Source organism: Solanum verrucosum, unplaced genomic scaffold, assembly GCF_900185275.1.
Source record: "Solanum verrucosum unplaced genomic scaffold, falcon-dt-bn FXZP01000214.1, whole genome shotgun sequence".
Lineage (NCBI taxonomy): Eukaryota > Viridiplantae > Streptophyta > Magnoliopsida > Solanales > Solanaceae > Solanum > Solanum verrucosum.
In genome coordinates this window covers 844,893-860,891 of record NW_026020059.1, presented here as the reverse complement: position 1 = coordinate 860,891, position 15,999 = coordinate 844,893, and the positions used below count along the sequence as shown (strand labels likewise).

At 30.7% G+C, this 15,999-nt stretch overlaps 1 protein-coding gene across 1 annotated transcript; it reads right to left on the bottom strand.

The window, feature by feature from the left end:
* Positions 1-211: 211 nt before the first annotated feature.
* Positions 212-2,816, bottom strand: LOC125823270 (uncharacterized). Its single transcript, XM_049502661.1, has 2 exons — positions 2,372-2,816; positions 212-688 (listed from the first exon to the last, which is right to left on the bottom strand). Exons 1-2 carry the CDS (start codon positions 2,792-2,794, stop codon positions 212-214), a joined length of 900 nt encoding a protein of 299 aa, XP_049358618.1. The 5' UTR covers positions 2,795-2,816.
* Positions 2,817-15,999: the final 13,183 nt, after the last annotated feature.

Below are 15,999 nucleotides of genomic sequence, written 5' to 3'. Positions count from 1 at the left end.
CTCCACCATGTAGTAGTACCATGCATCAAATTAACACGATCACGATCGCCAAATTGCACATGAAGTATATAATAAACATCGATGAAACAATACACAAATTCAACTTGTATATGTTAAACATATAACTTTTCATCACGTTTTTGTCCCATTCATACTATTGTTGGCTTATATATGTGCGCATAACTCTTTAGTAAGAAGTCTATAATGTAATTCATATGCGTCTTGAAGACGCAAGATTTGCTTTAATCTTCCCTGGATTGAAACAAAATTTCCTCCCCAAGACGTCTTTTGTAAGTTTAGACAAGGGTAGCACTTTCTTTTTCAAGATAGAAGAAGATATAACTGAATTGCGACGCCCTGCTTGATGACTACTTTTGATCATTCTCTTGATTTTCTCCCAAGTATTAGAAGGTGTATTGTCTTGATCATGATGAGGAATACAAGGTTTAGGGAATGCCAAACTTTGTATCATTGGTGGAGGGCTAGGTGGTGGAATGACTTCATTTTGTGGTGTATGTATAGCCATAGGAGTACCTGGCTGCATTTCCCATTTGAAGGGAATTCCTTCTACTGTGCTTCTATAGTAAGATTGGTCTACTGATGACATTCTTGAAACTATTCTCTCAACAAATAATCTTTCACCAATTTCTTCTCTCTTGTGCATTTTTCTATAGCCCTCCTCTTTATCCTGCAACACAATTAGCTAGCTCTGTGACTATAAATCATTCCATCAAGGATAAAATGAGCATTTAAAAGTTAAAGTACTATTACTTAATATAAAAATGTATAATTTTTTGAAACTGACTAAAAAGGAAAGTGAGTGATATAATATGGGACAAAAATAGTGGTAATATATAAAAAATATACATTTGCTGGTAATCATTTTGATGAACGACTATTTATGTCAATTTCTTGAGAAAATTGAGAAGATTACTAGGATTTTTGTTTCTTTTTTGGCTTCCTTCTTGAGAGAATTTGTTTTCTCAAGATGGAAGTTAAAAGAATCTTTCAGAATCTGTTCTCTCAAAACCAAATCGATTTCTTAAAGAACACACAAAAGTAAAAGCAAAACAAATGCAATTATAGTCCAAACGTTAATGCTAATTTACAAATAGAGTTTAAAGTACCATATGTGTAAAAATATTTAAATAAATCATATCATTTAAAAGATAATTACAAATAATTGGATATAAAAATTGATAACTTAGAATAAATAACATATTATAAATGAATATGTTACAGTAGATTATTAATTTATAATTTAATATCATATAACTTCACTCCTAAGAGTCTCCGCTGAACGCTAATGATTCAAGATCCGCACATTCACTATTTTTGTGAATAAATATTTGCATAAGTTTTTTTACCTGGAGTGGTGAAAACGTTTTTGAATTTGATACACATATTATTTTAGTCTCCAAATTATGTCTAGAACTAAAACATACTTAATACATTTGTCTAAATGAAGTTAAAAACTTTTCTAAAATGTCACCTCACATAACAAGTATTTCAATAATTATTCAGAATCTCAGACCGTAAAAGATGTGGATTTTTCGCTCAAGGTGTTGTAATTGATTTAACCACTTATTCTTTCTTCTTCTTCTTCTTTTTGTTTTAGATGTCATAATTAGTGTGTGTGTATATAGGATTATAAGATTATTTTAATCAGCCTACATACATATCATTAAAGCTTGTTAGCTGGGGCGCTGTCAAATTCACTTATTCAAACATATGGGCGTTCTATTAGTATTAGACATAATTCAAAAATAAAAATAATAATTCACAGCAAATTAATTTAGATATGTTTTAACCACTTCACTCTAATTATTATGACATTAAGTCTTTTATTCAGGAAAAGATTTACTTACTTATATTAAAGTATATATATTTATACTATCACTATAACTATATCAACCTTTTGTTGCATGTAATTTTCCATATTTGTTAAGTTACTAATAACCCCACCTTTTATGGAAGATTACCTGATATTATTATTTAAAGGACATGATATTTATAACATACTTGGAAGGAAATAATAATAATAAAAAAAATTAAAATAAATGCTAAATCTTTTATTCTCTCCCTTTCAAATTGTTTTGAAAAAACTAGCTTTTTCTTTTTTGTATTAACTCTTTAATTTTATTTTTCACATAATATGTTTTCACCACAAAAATATTTTAGTATATTTTACATACATTTAGTTTTAGATCTCAAGACTTACTTTTTTATAAAAAAAAAAACTCTATGTCAAATCAAAACAATTTTTTTTCCTTCTTAAACTTCATGTCAAATTAAAACAAGACAAACAATTTGAAACAGAGTAACTAACACAAAATGACAAATGAAAATAAAATTTAAAACATTTACCAACCATTGATGTGAGATTGCAACAATATGAATCCTCCATTAAATCCCTTGAAAATTTATCCCTCTCTTTAGTGTTTGAATCAAATGAAGATGAACTAGAGTTGTTAAACGAATCGTCTCCATCACGCGATTTCACAAATCTTTTTGATGAATGCAATTTCTTCATCTTGTTTGTAAGCCAAACCTTGAAATGTTTTGATTCATCATGATCATCAAAACAAGGTTTAGTAAGCCCTATGCTTTGAAATGAAGGTGGAGGGCTAAGTGGTATATTGACATCTTCTTTTGTTGGATTAATTTTAGGGGTTCCAGGCTGCTTTTCCCATTCAAATGGAACCCCTTCACCTCTTCTATAATAATAAATTCTTGAAGAATGTCCTACTGATAACTCTCTAGAAATTTGGAACAATTTGCTTGATGAATCCATATTTTGTTAATATTTTTTTGATGACAAACATATATATAATGCTTGTTGAGTAAAAAAGAGGTATTAGTCAAGCATATTTATAGGAAAGGATTAATGAGTAAAGATTCTCCTTATTCAAAAGCCTAAACAAAGAAATATGCACATGATCCTCAAACTTATGGTGTGTGCTAGGTTTTTTTTTACACTGGTTTGATATCTAGCTAAAATTGATTTATGAAAATTTTTATTAATTTATTTTTGTTTGATAAGGTACAAAGAATATTTATAAGGTACTAAAGAATGTTTAAAAAAAAATTAAAGCAATTCAAACTTAAGAGTTAAGCAAGATGAGTTATGACCCGTATTTTAACTTATTAAGCCTAACCCCATTCAGTCAAACTAAATTTTGGGGGGTCAAGAAACCATTAACCATCCATTTATTAACAAGACCCATTATGGTCAACTTACATTCAATTGAACCCCCATTTATCACCTAACACTCTATATTATTTGGCCAAGATTAAGACTAAAATTAGCTTATGTTATCAAATCTTTCCCTATTTAGCACATTTTATATACTCCCTCGGTCTCTAATTATTTGTCCACTTTTTCTTTTTTAATTGTCCCTAAGTACTTGTCAATTTTGACAAATCAAGAAAGAACAAATTTATTTAACCTATTATACCCTCAATTAATTGCTTTGGAAAAGATAGAATTTTTTGAAATCTTTAGTTTTTAATTCATTCACTTCATAATTAATAGGGGTAAAATGGTAAACTCATTATGTCAATAATTGTTTTCTTAATAGGTGTGTCAATTCAAAAGTGGACAAATAATTAGGAACAGATGGAGTATTTAATTTAAAATACGTAGAAAAAACTCCTTAGTTTATGATTAGCATTTTGAATCTTTGGAGCAGAAAATTGATTAAGAGTGATATTCATGTAAATTATTTTAGATTTAAATTAAATATTATTGGTGAATTAATTTTGATAGAGAAGAGGATACTGTGGAGGAAGCCGTCAATTCTTAATTCACTGCTTATTGAGACTGATAATTTTGATCTTTTAAAATGATTAAATAATAAAAAGTTACAATTGTGATCACCTCATAATTGATCTTTTAGAATAATTAAAAAAATAAAATTGCAATTGTGACTCCATGAGGTCGCTATTGTTAATTGAAACAAAAGAATATTTTAAAAATATCAGCCTCATGAGGTCCATTTTTCTTGAAAAATAAATTAGAAGAGTACAAATGAAATGTATTTTATCACATGTGGCAATTTTTTTACGTGTATTTCTAAAAACCGACCTCTTGAGATAAAAAAAAAGATTTTTTATCAGAGAAACAAAATTGACCTCATGAGGTCGGTTTTTTAAAACCTCATGAGAAAAAGCAAACAATCTTTTTTAGACATATCATGAGATCATTTTTTAGATCAGTTTTAATAGATTATTTAGTAGTGAAATATTGGTTATTCTTATATTACATGCCCAAACAATATATGCTACATGTATTGAGACGAATGCCGTATCAATTCCGTAACATTTTTATTAGAATTTCATATCAATGGTGAAATCTCAGCTGAACTGCAATAAGGAAGCCATGACTGACTGAGAGCATTTTGTGAAGAACTGTAATTTGAGAGAAAGAGAAATCGCACCTTTCTTTGATTAATGACTGAGTATTTATACATGTAAACAAGTATGTAAAACTGTATTCTAACTAATGGAACATTCTAGACATTATACTATCTAACTAACTGATTAGACTAGCTAACTAACTCTGACAGCTAATTAACTCTAATACGTATAACAAACTAGTTAACTAATTACAATTCCTTACTGCTAATTACAAATATATTATGAAAACTTGATCTTGATCTCAATACCCCTCCTCAAGTTGGTGGTGATAATCTCGCAGCCAACTTGTCCAAAATAGTTGAATGCTTCACACTTGTTAGAGCTTTAGTAAGTATATCAGTTAACTGATCAGTAGTGGGAACATGGTGCAAGGAAATGAGCCCCTCCTGAAGCTTGCTTCTCACAAAGTGACAATCCACCTCAATGTGTTTAGTTCTCTCATGGAATACAAGATTATGAGCTGTGTGTATGGCAGACTAACTATCACAATATACATCAATAGGAAATGGATAAAAAATGGTCAATTCATTGACCAACCTGTTCAGCCAAGTCAATTCTCCAACTACCTTCCTTAGTGACCTATACTCTGCCTCAGCTGAAGACAAATAAATAGTTTCATGCTTCTTGGATTTCCAACTAATAGGGTTGTTCCCAAGTAAAATTAAATATCCACTAACTGATTTTCTTGAGTCTGGACAGGAGGCCTAGTCTGAATCACAGAAAGCTTGGACAGTGCAATCAAGATCATTAGATAGATGAACTCCTAGAGTAGGATCCTGCTTCAAATACCTGAGAAGATGAAAGGCTGCCTTGAGATAAGTGTCTCTGGGATCTTGCATAAATTGGCTTAACTGTTGGACACTGAAGGCTATGTCAAGTCTAGTGTTGGTGAGAAAGTTTAGTTTTCCAAGTAGCTTCCTATAGTGAGTGGGATCAGGAAGTGGGGTTCCCTCTTTGGCTCTTAGTTTGACAGTGGGATCAAGAGGTGAAGTCATGGGAGCATAATTGAAACAATCATATTCTTTTAACAGGTCTAAAACAAATTTCCTCTGAGAGATGAGTACCCCTCTAGCTGTATCAAGTATCTCAAGGCCTAGAAAATAATGAAGTTTGCCAAGGTCTTTAATTTTGAATGTGTAGTCCAAATAAGTCTTGAGTTGTGTGATTTCATCAGTATCTGTGCCAGTTAAGATAACATCATCTACATAAACAACAACAAATACCACCAAAGGACCTGATTTCTTGGAAAACAATGAGTAATCATAATGTGAATGTGTATATCCCCTAAGGGCCAAGGCTTCCGTCAATTTGGCATACCACTGTCTACTGGCTTGTTTAAGTCCATAAAGAGACTTGTTAAGCTTCCATACCAACCTTGTATTATGTACTTCCAGACCTGGCGGAACTTTCATATACACTTTCTCATGAAGATCACCATGAAGGAATGCATTATTTTCATCAAGTTGGAACATATTCCAACCCTTCTTCACAACACAAGCTATTAAAGTTCTGACAATAGTCATCTTGACTATAGGTGAGTAGGTCTCTGTATAATCTATCCCAGCTTGTTGTGTGTACCCTTTCACAATCAATCTAGCTTTAAATCTTTCAATGCTCCCATCTGCTCTATGTTTGACTTTATACACCCACTTACATCCAATTGCTTGCTTGCCTACTGGTAATTCAACAAGATCCCAAGTATTGTTAGCATAAAGTGCCTCAAACTCCTGTGTCATGGCCTTTTGCCAAGAAGGATTGAAGGATGCCTCCTCATATGATGATGGTTCACTATCATGACAAACATTTTCAACAAGCATTTGACTGTAGGATGCAATGACATCAGGAGGTATGTGATGGTGTTTGGTGAATAAGGCAGTGAGGGAAAGATTTGTAACAGGATTTGGATTCTTTAGAGTTGGCATAGAAACAATGTAGTCTTTTAAGTGATGAGGGATTTTGTTTCCCTGTTATATCTTCTCTGATTTATTATAGGAGCAACAATTTGATAAGGTGATGAGTGGACATGTAATGGAGGTGGTGAATGATCAATGGGATGTTCAGGAGGTAGTGGTTGATGATGGTCCCTGATGGGTGAAAGGTTAGTGTTTAAATCAAATTCACACCCTATATCATTTACATTATTGTCATAAGACCTTTGCTCAGTATAACCACTAGGATTAGGACTAGATAACATAGACTCAATAAACTTCAAAATAGAAGGAAAAGTGCATTTTTCAGCAGACAAAGTAAAAAGGAAGATGTCCTCATGAAAGACCACTTCTCTGGAAACATGTATTCTTCTTGTGACAAGACTCATCACCTTGTATCCTTTTGTGCCAAAGGGATATCCCACAAATATATGAGGAGTGGTTTTGGGCTCAAGTTTATCTCTTAATATTTTAGGCACAGTGGGGTAACATAGGCAACCAAAAGATCTGAGTTGAGTGTAATTTGGCTTCTTATTAAATAGCAACTCCTAAGGACATTTGTTCTTGAAGTGTGTTGAGGGTAGTCTATTTATAATGTGAGTAGCTGCCAACACACACACCCCCAATATTTCAAAGGTAGTTTAGATTGGGAAAGAAGGGCTGTTGCTATTGCTAATAGGTATTTATGTTTTCTTTCTACCACACTGTTTTGTTGTGGGGTGTATGAACAACTTTTCTGATTAATTATACCCTTGTTCATGAAGAATTGGATTGCTCATTACTGATGAACTCCAGTCCATTATCAGGCCTAATGCTTTTAATGGTGGTTTTGAATTGGGTTTCTACTATTGTTATGAAGGCTTTCAACACATGCAAAACATTGCTTTTGGTACTTAGAAGATGGGTCCAAGTGGATCTACCATAATCTTCCACCAGGGTAAGAAAGTATTTGTAATTGTCATAGGTGGAAACATGATAAGGGTCCATAGGTCAATGTGAAGCAATTCAAATATGGACTTGGTTTGGCTAGTACTTTGGCTGAAAGGCAATCTTTCTTGTCTTGCCATAGGGCATATGCTGCACATAAAGGGCTGTTTTTGTGAAAGAATGGTTGGTAGGGTGGAAATATTCCTCATTTTAGCAAAAGGCACATGGCCAAGTCTGTTATGCCACAATAAGTCTACATTGTTCTTTGTAATCTTACAAGAATGATTATTAAACTGGACATTCTCATTATTGTTGAAAGTAGAAGTACAAACAAGAGGACTATGAACAGTATGAGGAACATCCATATCAGTAGCGAATTTCTTACAATCATGACAAGAATCAGTAACAGTAGAAATGTATTCCCTATTCTCAATAGAGGAATTATTATTACTACCACTAGGATGATAACAACACACTGAACCTTTATTGACTATATTGGCATTTCTCAGGCAGCTTGAACACAAAAAATACAATCCATCTTTGTTGTTACCAATTGCCTGAGGCCTCTTCACTGAAGGGGCCTACAACACACACAAAGTACCAGTGAACAAAACAGTGCACTTCATAGATGTAGTTAAGGAGTAAATTGAAACTAGATTATACTTTAAGGATGGTACATATAACACATCATGCAAAATGATATCATGTGTGATTGATCCATCACCAAGCTTTGTCACTTTAACTTTGTATCCATTAGGGAGTGAAATCAGTATAGGGTAAGGTAAGGTCTTAGTGTTGGTCAAGGAATCTTTATTAAATGTTATGTGGTTTGATGCTCCTAAGTCTATGATCCACATATCATTGCTTGATTTAAAACATTTGCATGAAGGTTTATCAAAATCAACAGAGGAAGAGCATACTGCAATACCTGCGAAGCTCATAGAGCCATTATTGACACTTGCAACATTTTGATCATCTCCCATGTTCTCATTTTGAAAATGTTGTATTAGGTCCATGATCTTCCCATATTGTTCCTTTGTTATATTGGCATTTTGATGCCCATTACTCTGTGGTGGTTGTTCATCTCCATGAGTGGATATCATATCAGGAGTATCATTGTGCACATTTGCCACTACTCTTTTTCCTTTGTAATTCTGATTGCCTTGCCTGTAGTTTTGTCCATTGTTGTAGCCATTTGGCTTGAAGTTTTGATTGTTGTTCTGAGGATAGCCATGCAACCTGTAACACTTAGCCTTAATATGTCCTGTTTTCTTACAATAATCACAGAACATGGGACTTTTCTCACTGCTACTGCCATTATAATGATTGTTGCTTCATGATAGTTTATTCTAAAAGTTCTTCCTGTTTGAACTTTATTATTGAAGGCACCTACATTCAAGGATGTTGCATCCATATGTATTCTACTAGTTAGCTTAAACTCCCTTTGTTTCTCCTCTTGGATCAATAGAGAGAAGGCTTGTGCCATGGAAGGGAGTGGGTTCATCATGAGGATGTTACCCCTTATCACTGTTTATACCTCTTTTAACCGCATGAGGAATTGTATCAAACACCTATCTTGTTCTGCTTTATGCATGCTATCTTTTGCACCACAAGTGCAGATGCAACCACACCGATTTCTCAGATTCAAAGTACTTAGTTCCTCCTAGAGTTTCTTCATTCTTGTATAATAGACAGTGATGCCCAATATTCCCTGAGTTAGGTCGTTAATTTCTTTCTGTATTTGATATAGCTTTGTTCCATTTGTTTGATCGTATCTATCTTCCAATTCCTTCCACAGCTCTACATAATCAGTCACATACTCTACACTATTTGAAATCTTCTTAGTTAGTGAGTTCAAAATCCATGACGTTACCATGTCGTCGCACCTCTGCCATTGGCGAATCTGAGGTGAGTTTGTACTCGGTTTCACACAGCTCCAATCAATAAAACCCAACTTATTCTTTACAGACAAGGCTCGCATCACTCCTCTCTTTCATGATCGATATCCTGCTCCATCAAATTGAGTAGGAACCAGCATCATTCCTGGACTATTTGAGGGATGCACATACAAGGCACTGCTTGTATCATTGCCAACAATGCTAGTTCCCTCAGAAGCAGACGTGTTTTCGTCAATAGCCATGAATATATCACTCAAAACGATTGTGAATTAAGTAGAGAAGATGAATTCTAGATCCAGAAAAAAACAGAAAGGAAAAAAAACTCAGATAAAACTCTGAGATTCGATCTGAATTATCGAAAAGCAGAAACCAAAGAGTAATAAAAACGAAGAACAAAGAGTTGAAGTAAACGAATCAAGCTCTGATACCATATTAGAACTTTATATCAATGGTGAAATCTCAGTTGAACTGCAATAAAGAAGCCATGACTGACTGAGAGCATTTTGCGAAGAACTGTAATTTGAGAGAAAGAGAAATAACACCTTTCTTTGATTAATGACTGAGTATTTATACATGTAAACAAGTAGGTAAAACTGCATTCTAACTAATGGAACATTCTAGACATCATACTATCTAACTAACTGATTAGACTAGCTAACTAACTTTGACAGCTAACTAACTCTAATACGTATAACAAACTAGTTAACTAATTACAATTCCTTATTGCTAATTACAAATATATTATGAAAACTTGATCTTGATCTCAATAATTTTATTATTGCTTTTTATGTTCATTTTTACATGTCTAAAATATTGGAAATATGTTTTCCTTTTTATTTTATATTAACAAATCAATAGAAACAACTATTTTTTCCCCAGTTTTACCATAATTATATATTAAATAACCTTTTAGAGAATCAAACGTGAGAGTGGTAATTAAGAATAACTATTATTGATAAGAAAAATTTAATAAAATAAATACTTATTCAGAGGAGTTTAAAGTGCTAACAGTGAACGAGTAAAAGAAATGAGAAAATATTAATCAATATTTCTTCTAAATCAAAATATATGGTTTGAGATTCAACAAATCTAAAAGCTACATAATAATGGTCTCTACCACATATATCCCTTTTGATTTAAAAACTTGGAGATTATCCAGCATTAACTTCAGAATGTAATAAAGTCACTTGGAACTAGACATTTTTATTTTATTTTATAAAGTGATCACTTAGCTTGAAAAAATCTTTATAAGTAACTTGGACTACAAGAAAGAAACGGGATACTTCCACATATAAGATAGCAATAAGTTGTGATTATATTGAAAGTAATTGGAGAGTGAAGACATTGTTTTAATTATACTCCTCTTTCCATCTTTGCTTGTCCATTGTACTAAACATAGTTGTTCAACAATATTTGTCCAATTTAAAAAATCAAGAGATAATTTATCATTTTGTGTCTATTTTATCATTGCTATTAAATACTATTCAATATCTCATACATTCTCCAAAACATTAAATTTAATAAAGGGAAAAGACACAAGTACCCCCTAGACTATGACTGAAATCTCAAAGACACGCCTTAACTAAACTAAGGTCCTATTACCCCCGAACTCAATTTTTTTTTGTAATTTTGTACATCTTTTGGCTTATGTGGCAGACTCCGTAACTCCACGTAGCTGAGATGCGCGAGAAATGTTTGGATGCCATGAGGTTACAAAAAAAAATATGGGTTCAAGGGGGGGGGGGTGATGAGGGGTAATATGACATTAGTTTAATTAAGGTGTGTTTCTAGGATTTCAGTCATAGTCTAGGGGATACTTGTGCCTTATCCCTTTAATATATTCAAAGGGTAATGTAGTAATATTATATGTCAAATCAATAGTGGATATAAATTTATGTGCCTCATCCCAATGGCAAATTTTTAACGCAATAACAAATTTCATTCTAATAACATCTTAATGATATAAATTGACCTTAAAGAGGACTCTAATGAAGAATAGCTTTATTGTATTGTTCTTTTGTTGTAGGCCTCCTTTTTGTCATATTTAAGCAAGAAGATAAGTCTTTTCTCTCTTTTATACTCAAGTTTATATATGTTTGAAAGGCTTATTATATCAAAAGAAGGTTGATATATACCATGTGCAATTACTTTCAATTCATTTGATTTTTGTTTTATTTTTTTGAAACTTTGAGTAATGTTTAATCCCTTGAAATATTGCTAAACCTTAACCTAAGCTACTAATGCCGAAGCAACATTTTGGTTTGATTCATTGAATGTTTTGCTTCTATATAAAAATAAAAATATGTTTTCCTCCTTTGTCAAAATATTTATTGTTCTTGATAAAAATATTTACCTCAAAGTAATGTCATTGTAAAAGTTCAAGATAATTTATTTTATTTTTATTTCTAGTAGTAGTTGTTCATGAATAACTTCAATTATGGAATAAAAATAAAGTAAATATTCAACGAAAAAAATATATTTTAAACATAAATAGGATCAAATGTTCAAACACCTCTCCTAATATCTATTTTTTTTTTAAAAAAAATATAAATAAAAGTATATGATGAATATTTTAAGACGATAAGTGTTTACACGAGCTTAAGTTGACTTTTTGAGGGTGTTACTTTTATTTTAAGCGCCTTTGACAAATGGTGAACCTTGGAGAAGTAAGGAAAGAGAAAGAAAAAGGAAAGTAACCTATATATATATTTTTGAGAAAATGGCCAAAAGCCTCCTCAACCTATAGTTAGATTCCCAATTACACACTTATACTTCACAATGATCCTATTACCCCCTTGAACTATTTCAAAATGGAATTATTGTCACCCTATATGTTGAGGTGGCAAAGAAAGAGTATTCACTTTCTCAAAGAGAGTGAGAGACACTTTTTTTTTAATTAAAACTTTAACTTTGCAAGTAATTTCCCCTTTTCATATTAAGTTTCTAATTTTTTTAAAAAAAATTATGTTTTCTTTTGCTTCTATTTCTCTTTTCTTTTTAATTTTTTTTGTCTTCTTTCTTTTTCTCTTCAAAACTTCTCCGGAAAATGCCATAAACTTATTTCATTATTCAGCTATCACTAATCGTATCTTTCTCCTCTCTTTTTTTTCAGAAGAAATCAACTCTCCTTCTTTTAATCATAAACTTCAATTTTCATTCTCCCATACTAAGTTTACCATTGCCATACCGCTATTTTCACCTCTTTTTTTTTTTCCAGATCAAGTGTTGTTATTGAATTTTGAGCAATAGCAAATTAAGAAATATTTAAAAGTGAGACGGATAGATTAATTTCTAAAACGCTAAAAAATACTTTTCGTAGACAGCGACCATGACAACGAGATTAGAAATAGCAAAAACAATTTTTTATACTTCAAATCACAAATTTACTTTAAATTTGCCATCATATCCAACTCCAATATGCGACCCACTTTTCGAAAACTACTTGACCACATGAACTTATCAGTGCTGTCATCTAATTCTTCGGTTGGCAGAATTAAATTCGATTCAACGATATTATCATTATTACTTGATGAAAATTCACTAAAACTATGAAAAGAAAATAAAATAAAACCTTGCGAACATCATTAAAGGTGCCGACGAGGAGACAATGGAAACACTTTGGGATTGTTGAGGAATTTAGAATTCCAAAAATTAGGAAAGCTTACAGAGGAATAGAAAGAGCTGATCATAGTGGACTGGGTCAAACATTTTTTAATGCTTTTTGAGATTTGTAATAATTAATTTTGATAATTAATAAAATGGTGTAACAACCACCAAAAATTTGTTTAAAAGAATATATATATAAAGAAGAAGAAAGAAGAAGGTAGTGTGCTTCTGGGTTTCATATCAATGGAGAAAATGTTGGTGTCAAAGAAAAGTCAAAGGAGGATTAAAAACAAAAGAAAAAAAGAGAAAGGAAAATATAAAAGAAAAATATAAAATAAAGACAAAAAATAATAACTTTTTACTAAAAAATGATGTACCAGGTGAGTGTGTCTCACTGCTTAACATAAATTTGAGTATGACTTTTTAAGGGGGCATATATTTCACTTTTAAAATGTTCAGGGGATAATAGAACACCCGTGAAGTAAGAGTGTGTAGTTGAAATTTCAGGTATAGATTGGGAGGATTTTAGACCATTTCCTCTATATTTTTTGAAAATTATAACGAAAATATTTGGGCAAAAGCACACAAATTAGCCTCATATAAGTAAATTCATTTATTAGAAAATTATTTGGAAAGACAATTCTTAATTATATAAATGATAGTACTTTTTAAATATTGCAAATATGAAAGTTTTTATTACGTATATAACATTTTTAAAGAATTAAAACAAATATAATCCCTAATTTATCGCTATAGCAAATTATCAATTTAGCTTAAAATTAAGATTTTTTTATCCTTAAATAAAATATCATAAAAAGAATACCATATGTTCCTCTCTCTATATATGTATTCAAAATATTCTAACCAAATATTTTATCTCTACTACAATCAATATTAATACTATTTATTTTAATATTACCTTTTATTTTCATGTAAAATTAGTATTAATAATAAAATTACACATAAAATTTGCTTTGTAAGATACTCATGGTATAAACTTCCTATATATAAATTATATCATGTGTTTTTATTGTGTAATATGATTTATGGCAAAGTCAAAATTATTGTTTGTAACGACTCGTTAAGTCTTTTGAGTATTAAAGTTTCTTATTCCATAAAAGGTTCTTTCGGTAGATTCTAAATGGGTATTTTGGACTATTCGTTAATTATAGTTATATAATTAATGAAGTAATTTTAACAATTGATTTAATTGGTGGTTAATGAAAATATTTTATTAAAATTAGTACTAGGCCACTTTTATCACTCCCATGATTAGTCATGTATAGTAATTAGGGTAGTAAATAATCTGTAGAAGAAAAGAACAATGACCACACGATCGAAAAGAAAAAATTGGAAGGATGACTTCAGGTGAGGTTTACTCCAATTCTTCTTAATTAGTTCTTATGAATATGGTTAAAATTTAATTAGTTCATTTTTAGTAAGGAAGGAAATTATGAAGCGCAGAAGGAGTAGACTGTGAATAAAATTCACTGGCTAAGTGGGTTTTTGGATAGAAAGTAAGGGAGGCAATAATTTGGTAATGGTTAATGATTGGCTGGTGATATGATGAAATTTCGGTTGATGATTGTTGTCATTGGTTTCGTAACCAGTGGATTTAATTTTAAATATTATTATTTTGTTATTATATTATAAATTAAGTTTTAATATATTGAGATAAGTGATTTAATATTAAGTGTGTTGTATTATATAAATACAATTAGATTTATGATATTAAAGGAGTTGAGAATTAATCCTAGGCTTGAAATTTAGGAAATAGGAGACTTGTCATATTAATTGACCTCGAGATTATGAACTTGATTATAGATTCGTGCTTTATGAGCTTTGGGTAATTTTTTAGTCTTGGCTAGACATGATATAGTAAGACTAGTTTCTCGGTGTGTATCGTATATATAGTATATGATGTTGTAAAATATAATTAGTATTACTAAATTAAAGCTTTTTAGTAAATAATTATAATTGAACGAACATAGGACAAGTGCTTTTAAATTATTAATATATATTGTCATAGAGTTGTATTTTGAGATCAAAATGACCAGATATCATTAAAACATTTCAAAATACATTCAAAGTTTAAATATGGGAGAAAGTGACATTTCTTTAGTAATATTATTTCTTAATTCACTTTATTTTGTAAACAAATCTAACCAACAAAATAGAAAAACATATCCATTAAAAAAATATCACCAATAGCCTTTCCTCTTGAGGTTATGAACATAAATGACGTAAACCATTTACGTACAAATTTTGTCTTAAATATTCATACTTGAAATTTATTATGTGCATGACACTAATAAGGATTACCATAAGTATTTCAATATTTTATCTTTATATGTAAAATAACTTTTACAAAATATTATTTCAATTAATGTTTGAGTAAGGCTATCATAGAGAGGTAATTTTAATAAAAAAAGTGTACTTGGTTGTTATCATGAAATGGTTATATATACTTCAGTAGAAGAATTTAATTTTAATATATGAATAACATCACCTATGGTGAAAAATATTTCATTTCATTACGTTTCTACCTTATCTTTGTAGAATTGTAGTCTTCTCGTTTTTTTTGCCGCATACATATCATATAGTTGTTTTCGAATGAAAGTATCTAGTATATATCTTATAGAAGTTGTATCATGATATAAAATATTTAAATTTTTCAATAATAAAATTTAAAGTATTATTTATAGAATCATTAATTTGATTTAAGATCATTTTATGATCAATCACTATTTTCTTATCTATTTTTATATAGCTAGTAAGAAGTGTATCTTCTGACATAAAGAAAAATGATATGGAACAATACATAGCCAATGAAGAAGGAAGGCGAAAATATATGTTCTTGCCACCAACACTTTACTTTCTCCGTTCATTTTTACATACATGTCTATTAAAAATAATTATTATCATGGCTATGTTATCATATTATAAGTTAAAGTTAAAATCTATTTTTGAAATAGTGAATTTAACATCAAAAGTAATAATTCAATGGACTACGTTGATACCCATTGTTTTAGCAAAATTAGGAAGAAACTCCTTTGTTTGAGGGAAAAGAATAAAAAATAAATAAAACAAAGAAGAAATATCTTACCCAAATCATATGCCTTGTTTCATATCTGTTTAATATTATTGTCTCTCCCACAACTTTTTGTCACTGTTAACTCATGAAAATGGTAAGAAAAAATACGAGTGTGAATTGATGAATG